At 43.5% G+C, this 16,225-nt stretch overlaps 1 protein-coding gene across 1 annotated transcript in view; it reads right to left on the bottom strand.

The window, feature by feature from the left end:
• Positions 1 to 6,286: 6,286 nt before the first annotated feature.
• LOC115388561 (calmodulin-binding transcription activator 1-like) overlaps positions 6,287 to 16,225 on the bottom strand; it is a 53,692-nt gene continuing 43,753 nt past the window's right edge. The window contains exons 12-23 of the mRNA XM_030091739.1: positions 12,833 to 12,981; positions 11,836 to 12,020; positions 11,677 to 11,755; positions 11,308 to 11,581; positions 9,028 to 9,554; positions 8,801 to 8,949; positions 8,437 to 8,683; positions 8,230 to 8,298; positions 7,355 to 7,500; positions 7,190 to 7,261; positions 7,006 to 7,036; positions 6,287 to 6,439 (exon numbers count right to left, since the gene is read on the bottom strand). Of these exons, the coding sequence (XP_029947599.1) occupies positions 6,407 to 6,439; positions 7,006 to 7,036; positions 7,190 to 7,261; positions 7,355 to 7,500; positions 8,230 to 8,298; positions 8,437 to 8,683; positions 8,801 to 8,949; positions 9,028 to 9,554; positions 11,308 to 11,581; positions 11,677 to 11,755; positions 11,836 to 12,020; positions 12,833 to 12,981 (1,961 nt within the window). The 3' untranslated portion in view covers positions 6,287 to 6,406. The remainder of the gene's footprint in view (positions 6,440 to 7,005; positions 7,037 to 7,189; positions 7,262 to 7,354; positions 7,501 to 8,229; positions 8,299 to 8,436; positions 8,684 to 8,800; positions 8,950 to 9,027; positions 9,555 to 11,307; positions 11,582 to 11,676; positions 11,756 to 11,835; positions 12,021 to 12,832; positions 12,982 to 16,225) is intronic.

Below are 16,225 nucleotides of genomic sequence, written 5' to 3'. Positions count from 1 at the left end.
AGGGATTGCAAGCAAACTTCAAGACTCCATAGTTTGTAATCGAGCCCGAGGGTGCAAACATACATAAAAAGATGCAAAAGAAGAAGAAAGTAACAAAATCCAGATGTTTGTTGAATGATTGTTGATTGCTATTAGAAAGGAAAGAAACCTATAGAAAATAATCAGAAGAATGAAATCAATGAGTAGGTATATAGTCATCTAAAAACTTAGAGCTGACGGCAGTTTGATCTTGTTCTCGTCTTTCGTCATAAAATCTAATCAGTGATGTTGTCAGTGGCGATGAGTGTTGTCCATTCAGGGTGTTTTGCAGTGTTGAAGGTCACTCAGCTGACGCTGCAGTGAGGCCGGCGTTGTCCTGAGCAGCGTGTCCTTTAGGTCTGTGCGGCCTGTGACCTCCTTGTTCGAACTGCTCGGAGGATCTCGGGTCTCGTGGGAGCTGCAGTCACTGACACCGGCGCGTGTTTCCGTGTGACAGACGGCGCTGTTGAGGACTGCCGTGCACCTTGTCTGCTCTGGGAACAGCGCTGCTCTGGTTCTTGCTGAAATGTTACCATCTGTCTCTCCTTGGTTGTAAGATTCAGTGTTTTTGTCGGAGTGCTCCCCTCCCCCTCCTCCTCCTCTCCTCCTCCCCCACTCCTCCACGCTGTAGCTCTGTTCCTTGCGGCTTCCCGATAATGAAGGATCTCGAGGTGGTGCTTTCGCTGGAAATTTTCCCACCCTGTTCTTTTCTGTCAAAACTGTCCTGCAGGGGCAATTTGGAGTGACATTTTTATCCCAAGTAGAAAAGGTGTTCAGGATATTTGTTTCCCAAAATTTAATTTTGGATTCATCGCTGATAATTTCATGAACCTGATGTATTCTGCTGGCGTGACAAGGCTTTCTGCTCTGCTTTGCTTCCCCCGCACCAAGGCTAATTAATAAACACACAACAGGCTTTTTAATTTTTGTGGCCTTGTTAGTAGCTTTCCTTGAGCTTTCTCTCAATATTTCTTTTCTGCTTGATGCCTTGGAGCTGTTGGCCTCTTTTGAATACAGCTTTACCCAATCCCAGCTAAATGGGCAAACGCAGGATGCAACAGGACGAAACACAGGGCCCGGCCGAGACAAGTCATTCATGCAGAGACAATCTCACCAAGAGGTGACCGTGCTCATCACAGCGCCGCTATGCAGCTCCCTGTATGCTTTCTTCACTTCCTGTTTCTCACCGTTATTCATCGGTAAGAAAAGTAATACTTGAGTGCACGGCAGTGAGCATGTTCTGCATGAATCCCAAACTAGTCCCTGCGATTAATTTCAGCCATGTCAATGATTTAAAAGAAATAAACCGAGATTTATGCCCTATATACAAGACGAGGGCAGCTGTATCCTGTACTGGGGATTTTATTCTACAGTGTTTTTTTGTGGGATGATATTCATCATAACTTTCTGATATGTTGAGCTCAGTTACTGTGAGAATAAACTTCACGTGTCTGCCTCTTTACACACAGTATATCCTTTTGTATTCTGAGGGAGTCATGCCTGGTACTCCGCTATATCTCTCATTGACACTGGCTCATTTGTTATTTTCTTCTCTTTTTCTCATGAGTGGTATGCCTTATTCGAGCACACCTCCCATCTCGACATTCTCCAGCAGGAGTTTTTCCTGTTTAACATCAGAGGGATTTTCCCCTTAAGCCACATTATTAAAATCAAGCAGTTACAGGGCAAAAGAAAGAACAGAGATCCAGTAGAAAACAGGAATAAAGTGCAAATTTTCTTTTTATTCTGATTTCATTTTACAGCAGAAATTATGTAAAGCATTCAGAAGACATTTTCCACATATAAGGGCAATATTCAAAACACTTTGCATGGCCTCAGCAACAAAATATTCTTTTGAAAACATCAACAATTTAGTGATGCTTGTGCATGCATGTTTGTAAAACAAAGGAAGTAAAAACTAGGCTACAAAAAAAAAAGAGGGATGAGAGACTGAGATAGGCATGGAGAACACAACAGCAGGCAAGGTGGGAATACAGCGGGAGATGTGAGAGAGCGAGAGCGAGAGAGGAGGGGAGACAGGGGGGTGAAGGAAGAGGAAGGCAAGGAGAGGTCTAGCCATAGATTATCTATAAGGGTCTACCATTCTAGCATGCAATGTGGTGTTTGGCCACGCCCTCTCAAAACAAGGCCTGAAGGGGTATACCAATCGTTTCTAGGCGGACTGATGACAACAGAGGCCATCTCTGTGCATGTCTACCAGCTGTCTACTATGGCAACGCTTCTTTATTATGTTCTTGTACTTTTTTCACGTTTTTTTTGTCTCTTTACTTTTTCTACGCTACGTACTCTTTGTTTAATATCTTTTTACAGTCACCGTCCTCTCCGAAACATGAACATATGGATGAATCTGCAATCCGTGTGTTTTTGTGCGTGTATGTGAAAATGTGAAATTGATAAGCACAAGCATTTAGATGTTGCTTCTTGTATGTTGTAATATATATATATATATATATATATATATATATATATATATATATATATATATATATAAATATATATATATATATATATATATATATATATATATATATATATATATATATATATATATATATGTATGTGTGTGTGTGTGTGTGTGTGTGTGTGTGTGTAGCTGTGTTTTTTAGTTGTGCAGATGTGAGAGAGGTGGTGGGGTTAAGGACGAGGTTAGGTTTAAGTAGTACTGTGGCATGAATGCTCCTGACAGCTCTGTCCTGACCATGGCTGTCTCTCAGTATGATGGGAAAACATGGCGAACACACATTGACACACAGTGTCTTCCAATAGTAAACCACATCTTAGCTCAAGTAGGACAATTATTACACTTCAGATTCTTTTTTTTTTGTCTGTATTTAAAAGCGAATTTATGATGCATTTTTTGTATTACTTGCTGTGTGTTGAAGCCATGTTGAAGTGGAATGATATAATAAAATATATTTTAGAATATAATAATTTTCTACTTGTGAATTGAGCTCAATGTGGAATCAAACATGTTGACGTTAACTGCTTCACAAATCAGGAAAGACTGTGTCAATCAAGAGCAGTTTGAACTTTGTGGTTACCGATCGGTGGCGTGTCCCTAGCAAACATAAACAGGAGCACATACACATATGTACACAAATACACACGGTCACCAGCAGTGGTACTACTTTGTGCCAGCAGTCGTTACACTCCACATGCCATCTCCCTGTTCTTCAACCCTGAGTAAAATCTAAGGGAGAGATTTCATTGTTCCCAAAGACATAAGCACAGAGAGAAAGAGTGTGGCCGTTTTCTGTGTGTACATTTGTGAATATGTGTATGTGTTAACCCTTTGTGCGTGTGTGTATCTGTCTGTGTGTGTGTGTGTGTGTGTGTGTGTGTGTGTGGACAGTGAGTGACAGAGAAAGAAATTAAGTGTGCATGAAACTTTTTTTGGTCCTCTGAAAAACTGCCAAGTTACACTTTTGTTTTAAATGCTGCATTTTCTATTCTGTATTCTTCTTTTTTTTTTAACTATCTGGAGAAAGACGGACAAAGAGAGCCCATGAAGGAAAACACATCTTCCTCCCAACAGCCACACTGCAACTTTGAATAAACTCATGACAGTGTCTTCTGAGCACAGAATTCAACGGTTTGCTTTCTCTAATACTGCAAAACGCACACATAAGTAGGGCATACGGTGATACTGTAATTTGTTTGTCTCATAAAGCAACACAGAGCATCAATCAGGCCATGAGCATTCATTCATACCACTGACAAATCAGAGTTTCTAACTTAGACTCAGATCAAGTTTAACACTGTCAAGTTACTTCTTTTTAAACACACAATTTAGGAAAATAAACAGATAACTGGAAATCTTTTGGAGGACATACAATAGATATTTCCTGATATTAGTTTGCACTTTTCTGTTATTGAGCAGGCACTTTCTAAACAGAGCTTTCCAGAAGTCTTAAGTACATGGTATATAATTATGGCAGTGACGATGAGAAAAGAAAGAAAAGAAAAGAAGAGAAAACAAAGCAATCAAATGATATGTAAAAAAGTGGGGAGGAGACATTCTGTTTTGAAGATGGAGAGCTTTGACTGGAGGCCAGGCTGGATTAGCTGTAGGTGTGATCAATGGTCTTAAGAAAAGCTAGTATGTTGCTGAAGCACAACCACATTGTAAAGAATGTAGCGCCCTCTTACCCCCCCCTCCCCCCCCTTTTTTTGGGTCATCAGTCATTGCATTCACATATAAACGATCATCATCATTTATCACCATTAGTGTCATTTTCATACTTGCATCATCACCATCACCCTCGATATGTAAGTCTGCCTCAGACAAACTTCAGAACGTGTAGGTCTACGGCTGAGCTAGTACTACAACTCTTCTACTGTTTACTGTCTGTGTGTGTGTGTATGTGTGTGTGTGTGAGTGTGTTGCCTCTGTGGATCTTGCTGATATCTTTTGGGTGTTGGTTTCCCCAACGTAACATATTGTTAGGCAAAATAGCATTCATAATAATTGGCACTACTGGCAAAAAGGGTTTAATTTTTGCTAGCCAAGAAACAAAAGCACAAAGTGTAAATGTTTTGTCTGAAAGATCGTTGTTTCAGCTAACTTTGTTTTCCCACTTATAATTCTAACATTAGGTTTTTCAGTTGCATGCTTTAACAAAATGTTCTTTTCAGTAACACTTATACTGGATACTCTTAAAGTGAAGCAGTTAAAATCCTCTCACAGTCCATAGCCACTAACATGTTCTTTTTGCTGTGTCTTTGTCTTAAATCTCATGCACATTACTCCGTTTGTAATATCTACATTATTTACAAGCAATACAGCCATCCTGTGTACCCAGGTCTCTGTCTTAAGTTCTCATTATGGGAGTAAAATAATTTATAATCTTAAATACAGTCCTCTTATGAAAAAGTTTCAGGGTCCTCGTATCCCCTTACCTCGTCAGTTTATATACAGGAATATGCAATAGTCCAAAATATGGATTTGATTGCCCGTATGGGCTAATATGGGGACCAATGCCCTGTATAGGGGCAGGTATAGGACCCATGTCCTGTACAGAGCAAGCATAGAGACCTCTCAGAGTCAAGAAGAAGTCAAGGCAATGGTATGTGACTCTCTCCTCAAAACCACAGTTAGGATTTAGAGGTTCACGCAAAGAACAAACTAACAGAGACATTTAACCATTGGAACATGTCATATTTTATCACACGGGGGGAGAAAACCAGTCTCAAGTTAAGCCACTCTTGAGCCAATCAAATAAATAATCAGACCCTTAAATAAATAAAGTAAAAAAAGCACCCAAAATAAGTCATTTGTCCTTACACAGTTCACATTACACAGGGCAAGGATAAGTTGATGAGGACGTAAGTGAGACACAATTACACATAGAAATACAAAAAAGAAACAACACTAAAGCAGTTTGGCAAGCATGCAGGAGCTCGTAGCTCAAACACATGCATTGAATTGAACAAACACGGACACACCACGTCAGGCGAGCAAAGTGCTGCCTCTGAGAACGACTCCATACAAAGTCCATGTAACAAATTAAGACATCGTTATTCAGACCCCATCCCTTTATCTAACAATGCCCCTCTTACATTCAAGTGCAGTTCCTCCCCTTTTGATTGGGTGACTGATTATTAGGTTTGTAAGCCTGTGAGTCAGAGTGGTTGGTGATACTGTGATATACTGAGTCAGCAGAATGATTTGCCACTGTAGCTCTTCAGGAGTATGGAGAGGAGGAATAAGCGAAAAAATTTTGCATGCAAATGCAACATAGAAGTGAGTTTTTTGGTTTATGTTTTCTTATTCTTTCATGGATCTCTGTCTGGATACAAAACGCAACCGGTTTTGCGTATTTTCAGCATGTCAAAGTAGCCTTTTTCTTGAGCCAGCTTTTGGTCGCAGGAGCCTTTCTTGCGCGTCCGGCCGTGGGCGTCGACGGCGGACGACGCTTCCCCGCTCCCCTCCTGTTCGACTCATCCGCTTGCTCTTGCAATGAAAAAAACCCATGAAGAGTGCAAAGAATGCCATGAGGTTAATGTGATGGCCTCCCAGTGAAACTGTGGAGGAGGATCAGTGCTGTGGGCAGAGCCAGGTCCCTGGGCTCTGCCCAGCAGTCTGTCTGTCTGAGCTGCCATGATGGACACCTATCCTGTCCTCAGTCTGTCTGGGAAGAGTTTTTTTTTTTTTTTTTTTAACCCTCTTGAGAAGAGAGGGAAGAAGGTGAGAGAGAAAGAAGGGAGGGATGAAAAGAAGAGGGCACGGGGGGGGGGGATGTTTTGGGATTGGGGAGGTCGGGGGTATGGACGGAGGGGAAAAGAAAGAAGAGAAGATGGAGGAGGGGAGGGAGTATCGAGTGCTCACAGGCTGAGGGGGCTGTGTGTGGGGCCTGACGGAGGGCTCTCAGGACCCCTGGCCTTTCTCTGCTCTCTGGCCCTGAAGAAAACAAAAAACATATTAGTTACACAACCAGAGATTTCTGTGTGTGTGTGTGTGTGTGTGTGGTGTGAGTGTGTGTGTCAGTGTGTCATGACATCTCCATGTTTTTTTTTCACATTTTCATAACCGAAGGCCGTACTCAGAGCAAGAGGAAAAGTTAGTCAACAAACTTCCTGCAATCCTGCAATTCTTACACACACACACACACACACACCTCTTCCAGCCCTTCCCACACCCACCAAGGCACCAAGGAGAAACTGGCAGGCCAAGCAAGACACTTAAAAGTCCTCTAGTGATGACAGTCAGAACATGCCCCGAGGAAGACCATATGCAAGAATCCCTCCTCTCTCTCTCTGTCAGTCATGCACAACTACTGACAGCATTCGGCAGTCCTCAGAGAGAGTGAGGGAGAGAGAGACAGGAGAGAGAGAGAAAGAGAGAAAGAGAGAGAGAGGGAAGGATGACAATCCAGGATCTCCTCTCCCCCTCCCTCCGCTGACATGCAAACAGGCATCAGCCACCGGGAGAGAGGGAGAGAGAGAAGACAGCGAGACAGGACTCACCCGCTTCAGAGGCCTATGGTCCATCAAGGGGCTTCGCAGGAACAGTAAAACAACACCAACTATTAGCACCAGTGTAGCGAGTGCACACGTGGCAGTGGGTGATGTGTGTGTGTGTGTGTGTGTGTGTGTGTGTGTGAATGTGCACGGTTAAGTTTGAGGATGAGTTAAGGGTTTTGTGTCTCACCTGTGGCGGCATCGGAGCAGGAACCTCAGGATCTTGCGAGCAGCCTGGTTCTGTTTTTTAGTTAGGAGGCTGCTGTAAGCAAAGTCACAAGTGTCAGGAGGTTTAATGGCATTATGGCTTCTTTTGCCTGTGTGTGTGTTGTGTGTGTGTGTGTGTGGGTACTACCTGAGGGAGTGTCTGTAGGAGCGGTAGTATTGCTGGATGAGGACCGCTGCTCGACGACTCTGCTGGAACTTCCTCTGTTCGTGGAAACTCCGGAAACGACTCTGGATCAGGATGGCTGCCAGGGTCATCCTCTTATAAAGTGCATACTGAGAGACAAGACAGCAGCAATGTGAGGAGACCTGCTTTGGTAATGTTCAATCCTGCTATTAGAAACCCTCAAGCAAATAGATGAAGGCTTTCATTCACTTCAACCACTGAACTCATTCAGCCTGCATGTTTCAGAAACTTCAAAAAGACTTCAAAATACTTTCAATTGATTGAATTCCAAGACATTACATAACAAATCAGTCTTAAATCATTCCAGGATCCATGGTTATCTCATACTGAAACAAAAAGACAGCGTGCAGTATCAAAATACTAGGAGCATGACGAAAGAAAATAAAAATCAAGAGCAGATGCAAAACGACCCATAACAGTGCTACAAATCCTATAATAAAATCTGAAATACACATCAAAACATGACCAATCAATAAGCTCAAGAATATTTCTGAATACTGAGGTAGACGTTAAACTTCTAAATTTCTCCAGCGACGTGTGATGATTCACTTTTTTTGTTTTATTCTTAAGCAGTTTAGCTCATAAATCAGAGAATGTATCAATATACGGAATTTCAAAATATGAGATTTCAGACTTTTTACTCAATTTACCAATTTTTTTTAAACCAAAAAGATCTTAATCTATATTTTTATAAATGTCTTAAACTTTTGTTGATGTTATGAAAAAAAGAAACAGTGAGCTTCTGATTATTGTTTTTTTTAATGCATGTGCCTTATCAAGCAGTGAAGTAAATGGTCTTGTACGCTGTTAACTCTTACCTGCTTGTATCTCTTATAGCAGCGCTGAATAACTGCTGCAATCTCTTTACGTTGTTCCTGAATGGGACCCTGTAGTAAACAACACCAGGAGTTTGAGTCAATGTAAAACGGTTTGCGGTCAGAATGAGTTCCGCACAGAGAAGGATAAAATGCTAATCGCTGCCACGGACAGAAAGCCTTCTTGTCTTAAGTGAAGGTGAGCCTTGCCTTGTGTTTTCTGAGGGAGTGCAGAGCGTGCCTGATGGTTTCGTACAGTTCTCCCTGCTCTGCCTCAGTCATGGCAAGACAGGAGGAGTCAGCTTTCAACCTTTCCTCCTTAATAGCTGCGCACAGGAAGGAGCTCCACTCAAAGGGGGAGGACGGGGCTTGCTTAGCCTGAGGATTCTGCTGATCCTCCGGCCCTGAGAGAGAGTTTGGCTTGGGGCTGGGAGTCTGTGGCTTGGACTTGAGAAATCTGAAGGAAAGCACAGAGGAAAGTAGAAATAATTCAATCAAGAAAAAGCAAACATTTGAAGCAGTTTCATGGGGTGGGTAGAATAATGTGGTGTCTTTAAAAAACAATTTCACTCACCTTTCCACCTCACCAAGGTAACCAGACAGTAACCTGACATCACTGCTGAGCCCCACCCTCGCAGACTCCAGTTCAGCCTCCATGGCTCCGTGCTTGAGCCTCCCAGTTGATGTCTCCATGATGTGATCAGCCAGCATCGTAATGTCCATCTGTAACACACGACGACATTTAACTCTGTGGATTTAAAATTCCTTGAGGAACAGCTCCTCTAAGACTGCTTCTCATACCTGCAGGTCCTCTGTGTTCTCTTGGTAGGTCAGCAGCTCTGTCTCCTCTCCCCTGTCAGACAGTACTCTTTGACGCAGGTGAATTGCAAGTCGCTCTTTTCCCAGAATCCTCCTTGCCAGGCTACGCTGCCCCAGAGTCTGTCTCAGACTCCACCGGGTGCCCCCTCCTGAACCCCCTATCCTGGCCTGCAGGTGGGAGAACGGGGCGCTGGGGTGCTGAGGCTGGCTGGGGCTGATGAGAGGTGTCTTCTGACAGCTGAGGTTGGAGGGTTGAGTTTGTGGGGTCTTGGGGAGGAGAGAAGGTTGAGGATTAGGACTTGGAGAGGAGCTGAGGAGGGTGTTGAGGGGGTTGGTACCAGGGATTGTGTTAGCTAGCTTTTGCTGTGTGTCAGAGCTGGTTTTGAGTCTTTTGGCTGGGGGAGGACCGCTTTGCTCTCCCTGGGCTCCCTGTGGGACTCTGTGTCCCGTTTGGCTCCAGCTCTGGTTCTGGGCATCTGGCTGGCTCTCTGCCCTCGTTCTCCTCAGCTCTGGAGAAACAAAGATTGTGGAAAAAAATCATGTCAAAGAGTGACAACATGCAGAATTTATCTCATAATAGACACCCATTATTAGTGATGATTCAATCACAATTTTAAGAGGCAGGCTATTTAAGAAATACACCTATTTGTTTTGTCGCCCGGTGTTCAATAACAAGGTGGATTCTGCTCTCCTGTCAGTCTTGATAATACTCTGTGTAACTGAGGCCAGCAAACATTTAGCTGACCTTAGCAAAAGACTGACTGAAGGAAACAAAAACTGCCAAACAGCACCTTTAAAGCTTCTTTTATGACAAGTCAAGCACTGTTCAATTTGTAGAACAAGATTAATGTGATTTCAGAAAAAGGGGCAGAGCAGTTTCCAGGCTACTTCAGGAGAATGTTGAACAGACCAGGTCTGCCAGGGAGATTCGAGGCCTGGATTTACTAGCACTCCATCTTGCCTCGGATCCTATGGCTGCTGCTAGTTTACACAGTAGCCATGACAACAGTAAGTCCACGAAGAGAGAGATTAGCAGGTATCTGTGCAGATTGTTTGTCCTACCATGCAGTCTGAGCAACAGCACTCTGTCTATCACCAGTAACATCCTGTAGCACCCATTCCGTTCCCGTTCAGGTGTCTGAGACACAGCTGAGGCAGAAGGCACTAGCGGGGTCCATAGCCACAGGATGGGCAGGTGTCAGCTATTTCCCAGCAACAGAGTGGAGAAGGCAAATGACAAAGAAAGGGCGGCATCTTGTGCAGGAGGAAGCACAAGCCAATAGGATAGTAGAAATGGGGCAACAAGGAGCATCGACTAAATGGGACAATGTTCTGCGACGCAAGATCACCTGGTTCAACATCTGGACAAGCAGACTAGGGTATCAGGTTTTTGGTCCAGGATGTCTATGACATCCTGCCAAGTCCAGCCATCCTTCACGTCTGGGGCAAAACAGAAAAACCTTCCTGTCCCCGGGCCAGGAATCTCTGGAACACCTCCTCAACAGCTGATCTTGGAGACAGGCACGATCGCTGGCGCCATCACCAGGTGCTTAGGGCAGTTGCTGATAGCATTGCTGTTGCCATTAACATCACCAAGAGCCACCACAAGCCAAAGAAGATCATATTCCTCAGAGCCAGAGAGAAGCCAAACACAACCTTGGACAAAGTCTGGCCTCCTCACCTCTGCCAAGGACTGGCAACTGGAGGCGAACTTTGGAAAACAGCTGAGATTTCCAGCCAACATAACATCAACAGGGCTGCAACCAGATATGATCATCATGTCAGATCCCAGCAAGCAGCTGATCATTGTGGAGCTCACAGTGCCCTGAGAAGACCACATGGACAAGGTCAATGAGATGAAGCATGCCAAGGACTAGGAGCTGGTCGATAAATGGCTGGAGGAGCCACTGTGAACCTATGGCAGTGGGAGGCCGTGGATTTACAATGCGAGCACTCTACAAAGTGCTCACTCTGCTGAGCCTCACCGGGGAGGCAAAGATAAAGGCCATCCGATCTACATGAGACGCCCCAAAGAAAGCCACAAGGTAGCTATGGATCAAGAGGACAGAGCTGTGGACAGGCTGGGGTTTGATTGAAGATGTATTGTTCACCTTGAATATAACCAGGTGGTTGGTGGAAAAAGCCCCTGAGATTGATTAAACAAATCCACTGAACAAATCCTGAGCATAGATGAGAAGCTATGTTACGTATATTCATTGAACCTTAATCGAAAAAGCCCTTGAACATGGTGAATGTTTGCACCTGAGTTTGAGTTTGGGTTAGGGTTGGAGCTGTTGCTTATTCCACTGGTCTGTGACTCTCCTCTCCATCTGTCCATCCAAGCATCAGCAGGCTGGCCCTGAGTTTGAGGACTCTGCTGCAGCTGCTCTAGGAGCTCGGCCAGTCGGGTGTGGCCTCGGGATCGGGCGATGTTCAACGGCAGGCGTCCCAGTGAATCGGGAATAGCCAGAGCTCTTGGATCCCACTGGTAAAGCACCAACGCTGCCTCAGTATGGCCGAGAGCACACGCCCACATCTGTGAGGGTCAAGAGATAACAAACATGTCACGGTCACAGACGCACAAGGAAGTTAGCAAAGAGGCTTCCACTTGTCAAAGTATTGATCACTCACCAGCGGAGTACAAGAAAAGTGGTCTACGTTTAGAGGATCCACTTCCAGCTCGAGGTCAATACTGTCAGCGTGCTTTGTGCTGCAGAGCAAGACAACAAAAGTGAAGCTCCTGATGCAATCTTTCCTGAGAGACATGTTTAATGTTTGAGTGTAACTCACCGCCAGCGGATGAGAGTCTGAATGAGCCCTGCATAGCCCTGAGCTGCAGCCAGATGCAGTAAGGTCATTCCCCTGGAGTTCTTACTGTGGACGAGCTGATTGGAAGTTGCCCAGCATGGCTGAGACATCATCTTCTCGCACACCACCACCACACGACCCTCGAACGACCCCTGATCAGGAGAGATCTTGAGGGTTTGAGAAGGGAAGAGAGTGAATCTTGGGTGATCTCCTTTCATAGAGGTTTATTTTTTAACAGTACATAAGGAAATGTCTTTCGCTATATAAGTAACATTCACTTGGAATTTATGGACCTGGTCAAGTTTAAAACCGCATTAACAAATCAAGAAATATTTCACTTCCTGGTAACATATAAAAAATGTTTAGTGATAGGAAAGGGGTAACCCTTTGAGAGGATGGACTGATTATTTAAAATTCTAAACTTAAGGAGAAAAATCAGGGGTGATAGTGAATATCTGTGTAAATAATTGGTGACCCTGAAATTGTCACTAGGTGGGAATGTGAGTGTGTGATCGTTTGTCTCTCTGTATTTGCTCTGTGATGTCCAGGGTGTACCAGGGTGTTATAGAAGACGGACGAATGTGTAATTTATTTCAGCTAAGGGAAATGTCAAAAGAAAGTAAAGATATAAGTTTTTCCTCAGTAATGCATTTTAAACACTGTCATTCTGGCTCTGTTTTCAACAGAGTATTTGTTTTAAACTTTGGCTTGAAATTTTCAGTCATGTGAACTGCACTCAGTAATGTCTTTTTTTTTAACCCCTGATCCATATTGATGAAGCCACTTGGATGAAGAGCAAAATGTCATCCAATACATAAAACAAGTCTAGTTAAACTGACACCATTTATTTGATGTGTTTCAAGCAAGTATTCAATTTTTTAACCTTTTCAAATTCAGTTTCGAAGTGTGATTTTTTTATTTGTGCAACAGGATTGCTGGAAGACTGTAAAGGAGCATTTCACCGAATCAGCTGTCTTACTTGTGTCTGCTGATCAGTGGCTCCTCCCCCCTCCACTCCTCCGCCCTTGGTTGCCATGGCTTCAGAGCTGGGGTTCTGATTGGTTATCTCAGCCATCCTCTGTTCCATCTGCTCCAGACGCTCCAAGATGGACATCCTGAACTGGGTATCTACAGGAATAAAAGTTGAGACACGTAAAGCTGGGAGTGTGGAGTTGCCCGCTGCATTTAAGCAAATCAACATGATGTTTCAGTAAATCCTACTTAGAGGGGCTTAAAAAGAGAAGCTCATCTAAAGAGGCTCAATACTGGTGAATAAATCAAGACAGAAATCCAATAAATCCCCTTACTTACAATGGGAAGTGGAGAAATGTGTAAAGTGTGTGAGTGTAATAAGCACACAGCTAATATTCAATGCAGGTTTTATTCTGTGGCCTGGCTGTTTGTGACTGTGACCCTTTGTTTCATTGCTGCTGCTGCAGTTTTGCTGCAGTGCACATTATGTCATCCCACCTGCTGCTCTCTCACTCAGTCTCTCTATTTTGCTCTCCTCTGATTTCACTCCTATTTCTCTTTATGCTGTCTGCAGCAACACAGGCTGAACAGAAAAGGTGGAGCCATGACAGTGACACAAAGACACGGGCCCCTCCTTTCCCTCTCAGCCAACCGGAGAGGGGCATTCACAGCCATACAGCTCAGCTGGCTCCAGAGCAAAACACTCCACTCTCCAGGCTGCCAGCTTCACCCAGTAAGAAAGCAAATACAAGAACACAGCAGCAAGTGAGTACAGCTGCACAAACACACACACACACAAGACAGAAAAAGAAAGAGCACATTTTAATTAGAAACAAAAGAAAAGGGGTAATACTACAGAGGCTGGCAACTGCTACAGTGTTATGTCGTCAATTAAATGGGTTAATTGATTTATACATTAAAATATCATGAGAGTTAAATATTCAGTGACATTAGGGGTTTAAATAAAGATGAATGAGCCATTTAATCACACTTCTTAATTGACAAATTAATATGGGATTTTGAAAAATGCACTTTCATGTCAAATTTTTGTACCTCATTTGTCGATCTGCCACACAAAGACATGAGTCTGGAGGCTGCTGATCACATTTCAGTGAGGATTTTGGAGGATAATGACCAGTGAACCATGGACAACTCCCTCTTTGAAAAAGTTTTGTACAATCAATATCAGTACTTCTGTCAATGGTAAATAAGTCTTTCTTTTACTAAAAACCTTAAGCCACCTAATATAAGATCAGTTGAACATCAGTTTAGAAAAATACTTCAAACTGATATAATTATGGACAACAGAAAATACTTTTTCATGAAGGCTATGTTGAAGACGGTTGTCCTGTTACTGTTTAAAGGTGTAATTAAATTAATGAACTGAACACATTTGAACTTAAAGAACTTAACCTTCTATGGTGATTTTCATTTCTAAATGATCACACAGCAAAGAGTTTAAAGCAACATCAACCAAACTCTATTAACACATTAAACTATTTCTTAAAGAGCATTTTTAGCAGTGTTGTGCCTGTAGGTTTGCAAAGTTTACATTAAATACTGATGTTACCCCAATTTTAATGTAATTAGTTGTTGATTTCTTAAAATATATATATTTTTTACTTTTCAACTTGTTAAAATTGTGACAAAACAGTGATAATCATTTGCAATGCATTTGGCTGGAATTCAAAAGTTCTACAACAAACTTGCTTCCCAAACTTTTGGGCAACAACAGCTTGAGAAAATATAAATATGCAAACCAAAAATACAATTTCATTACATTAAAGTGCATATTTTTAAATAATTCATTTAGTCTCAGCTTGGAACACATACAAGCTCTGCATTTGCAAGTTGTTTGTGTTGCATCCAATTGGACACAGACAATAGCTTGGTACAGCTTTAATTAAAGACAAAAGAGCCTCAGATAATCCTGAGCCAGAATCTCCTCCTACCTTTGCCCCTGCTTAGGCAAATCCATTGGATATCAGCTGTTAGAACTTGCATTTGAAACATTATGAGAAAACAATATTGGCTTAAAAAGCATGTAAATAATGTGCAATAATCCATTCATGCAGAGTTGCCAACACCTAAACTAATGGGTTAGAAATATAAACAAAGGCCAGTATATTAACACAAAATGTTTTCTTTAAAGATCTATCCAACAAACATATGGTCAAAACAGAAAGAAAAAAAAACTTTTGAAACAAAAGCGTAATAAAGTGCAGTAATGAGACAGTCTGTCTATAATGAAGCTTCAGGTGATCCTCCTCCCCACACAGCTCTACTTGTTATGATGGGGGCCTCGAGACAGGAGCACCAGCAGCCCTGTTGTTGTTGTTGTTGTTGTTATGGAGTTCAGTGTCGCTGTCCACCGCTGCTGGTGCTGAAACTGAGCAGGTCAGCCACGAAAGCAACAGCAGGTCTCCAGCAAAAACCCAAACAGACTGCGGCGTGTCTCTCAGCTCGGCAATCTAGCATAGAAACAAGGCGATGACTTGAGGCATCTCCATCCCTTTGTTTGACACCGACGGGCTGCTAACCACATGTTCTCCGCGCTACGGATATTTCACACCCAGCCTGGGAGAAAGTAGGCACGGCTGCACAGCTCTCTATCGAAACAGGTACATTTACGTCCATCTACAGAAACAGAAACTTAACACAGACCACGGACAATAACAGACCTCGGCACGGACAAAAACACGTTAAAAAGTTGCCATGTGTTTAGAAATCAAATTACGCTACGAACCCGAACAGCGAACCTCTCTCTACGTGCTGCTCTTTGTTCCTGTTCCCGCTCCTGCTCAACCCCGTTAGTTTGAAGTGCTGTGCGACTCACACATTGCTTCTCCAACCGTGCAAAACACAACTAAGTGCAGGGGGAGTGAGAGAGAGAGAGAGAGAGAGAGAGAGAGAGAGAGAGAGAGAGAGAGAGAGAGAGAGAGAGAGAGAGAGAGAGAGAGAGAGAGAGAGCTGCCTCCACGTTGTGTCTGGGAGCGCAGCGCTTCAAATCCGCCCGCCAGCAGACTCGGAGCTGCAGGAGGCTCGGTCGTCATCGCCACAACAAGCCCGCACTCACGCTAAATTGGAGCAATGACATGTGACAAAGTCGCTTGCCTACGGTGTCTTGATTTGAACAAATTTGTCCTTTTTTTTTTTCCTTCCCTCAGACAGAGAGACTTTGATCCCACATTTGAGGCCAAACAAAGGAGCGGAGCCAGAATAGCGCAGAGCGCGCGGCCAAGTCTCGCCATCCGCGCTCAAAGTCAAACACAGAGCCTATAAATAGCCGGGGAGAGGGCTGCACAGCACAATGCCAGTGGTGCCCAACATTTTCCCCTGTCACAGAGACCGGGATTGAGCCATTGTGTCCTTGCCCTTCATTCCAGCAAACAGTCAGCCC

This window comes from Salarias fasciatus, chromosome 5 (genome assembly GCF_902148845.1).
Source record: "Salarias fasciatus chromosome 5, fSalaFa1.1, whole genome shotgun sequence".
Taxonomy (NCBI): Eukaryota; Metazoa; Chordata; class Actinopteri; order Blenniiformes; family Blenniidae; genus Salarias; species Salarias fasciatus.
Note: the sequence above shows the minus strand (reverse complement) of the source record. Positions and strands in the feature narration are given on the sequence as shown.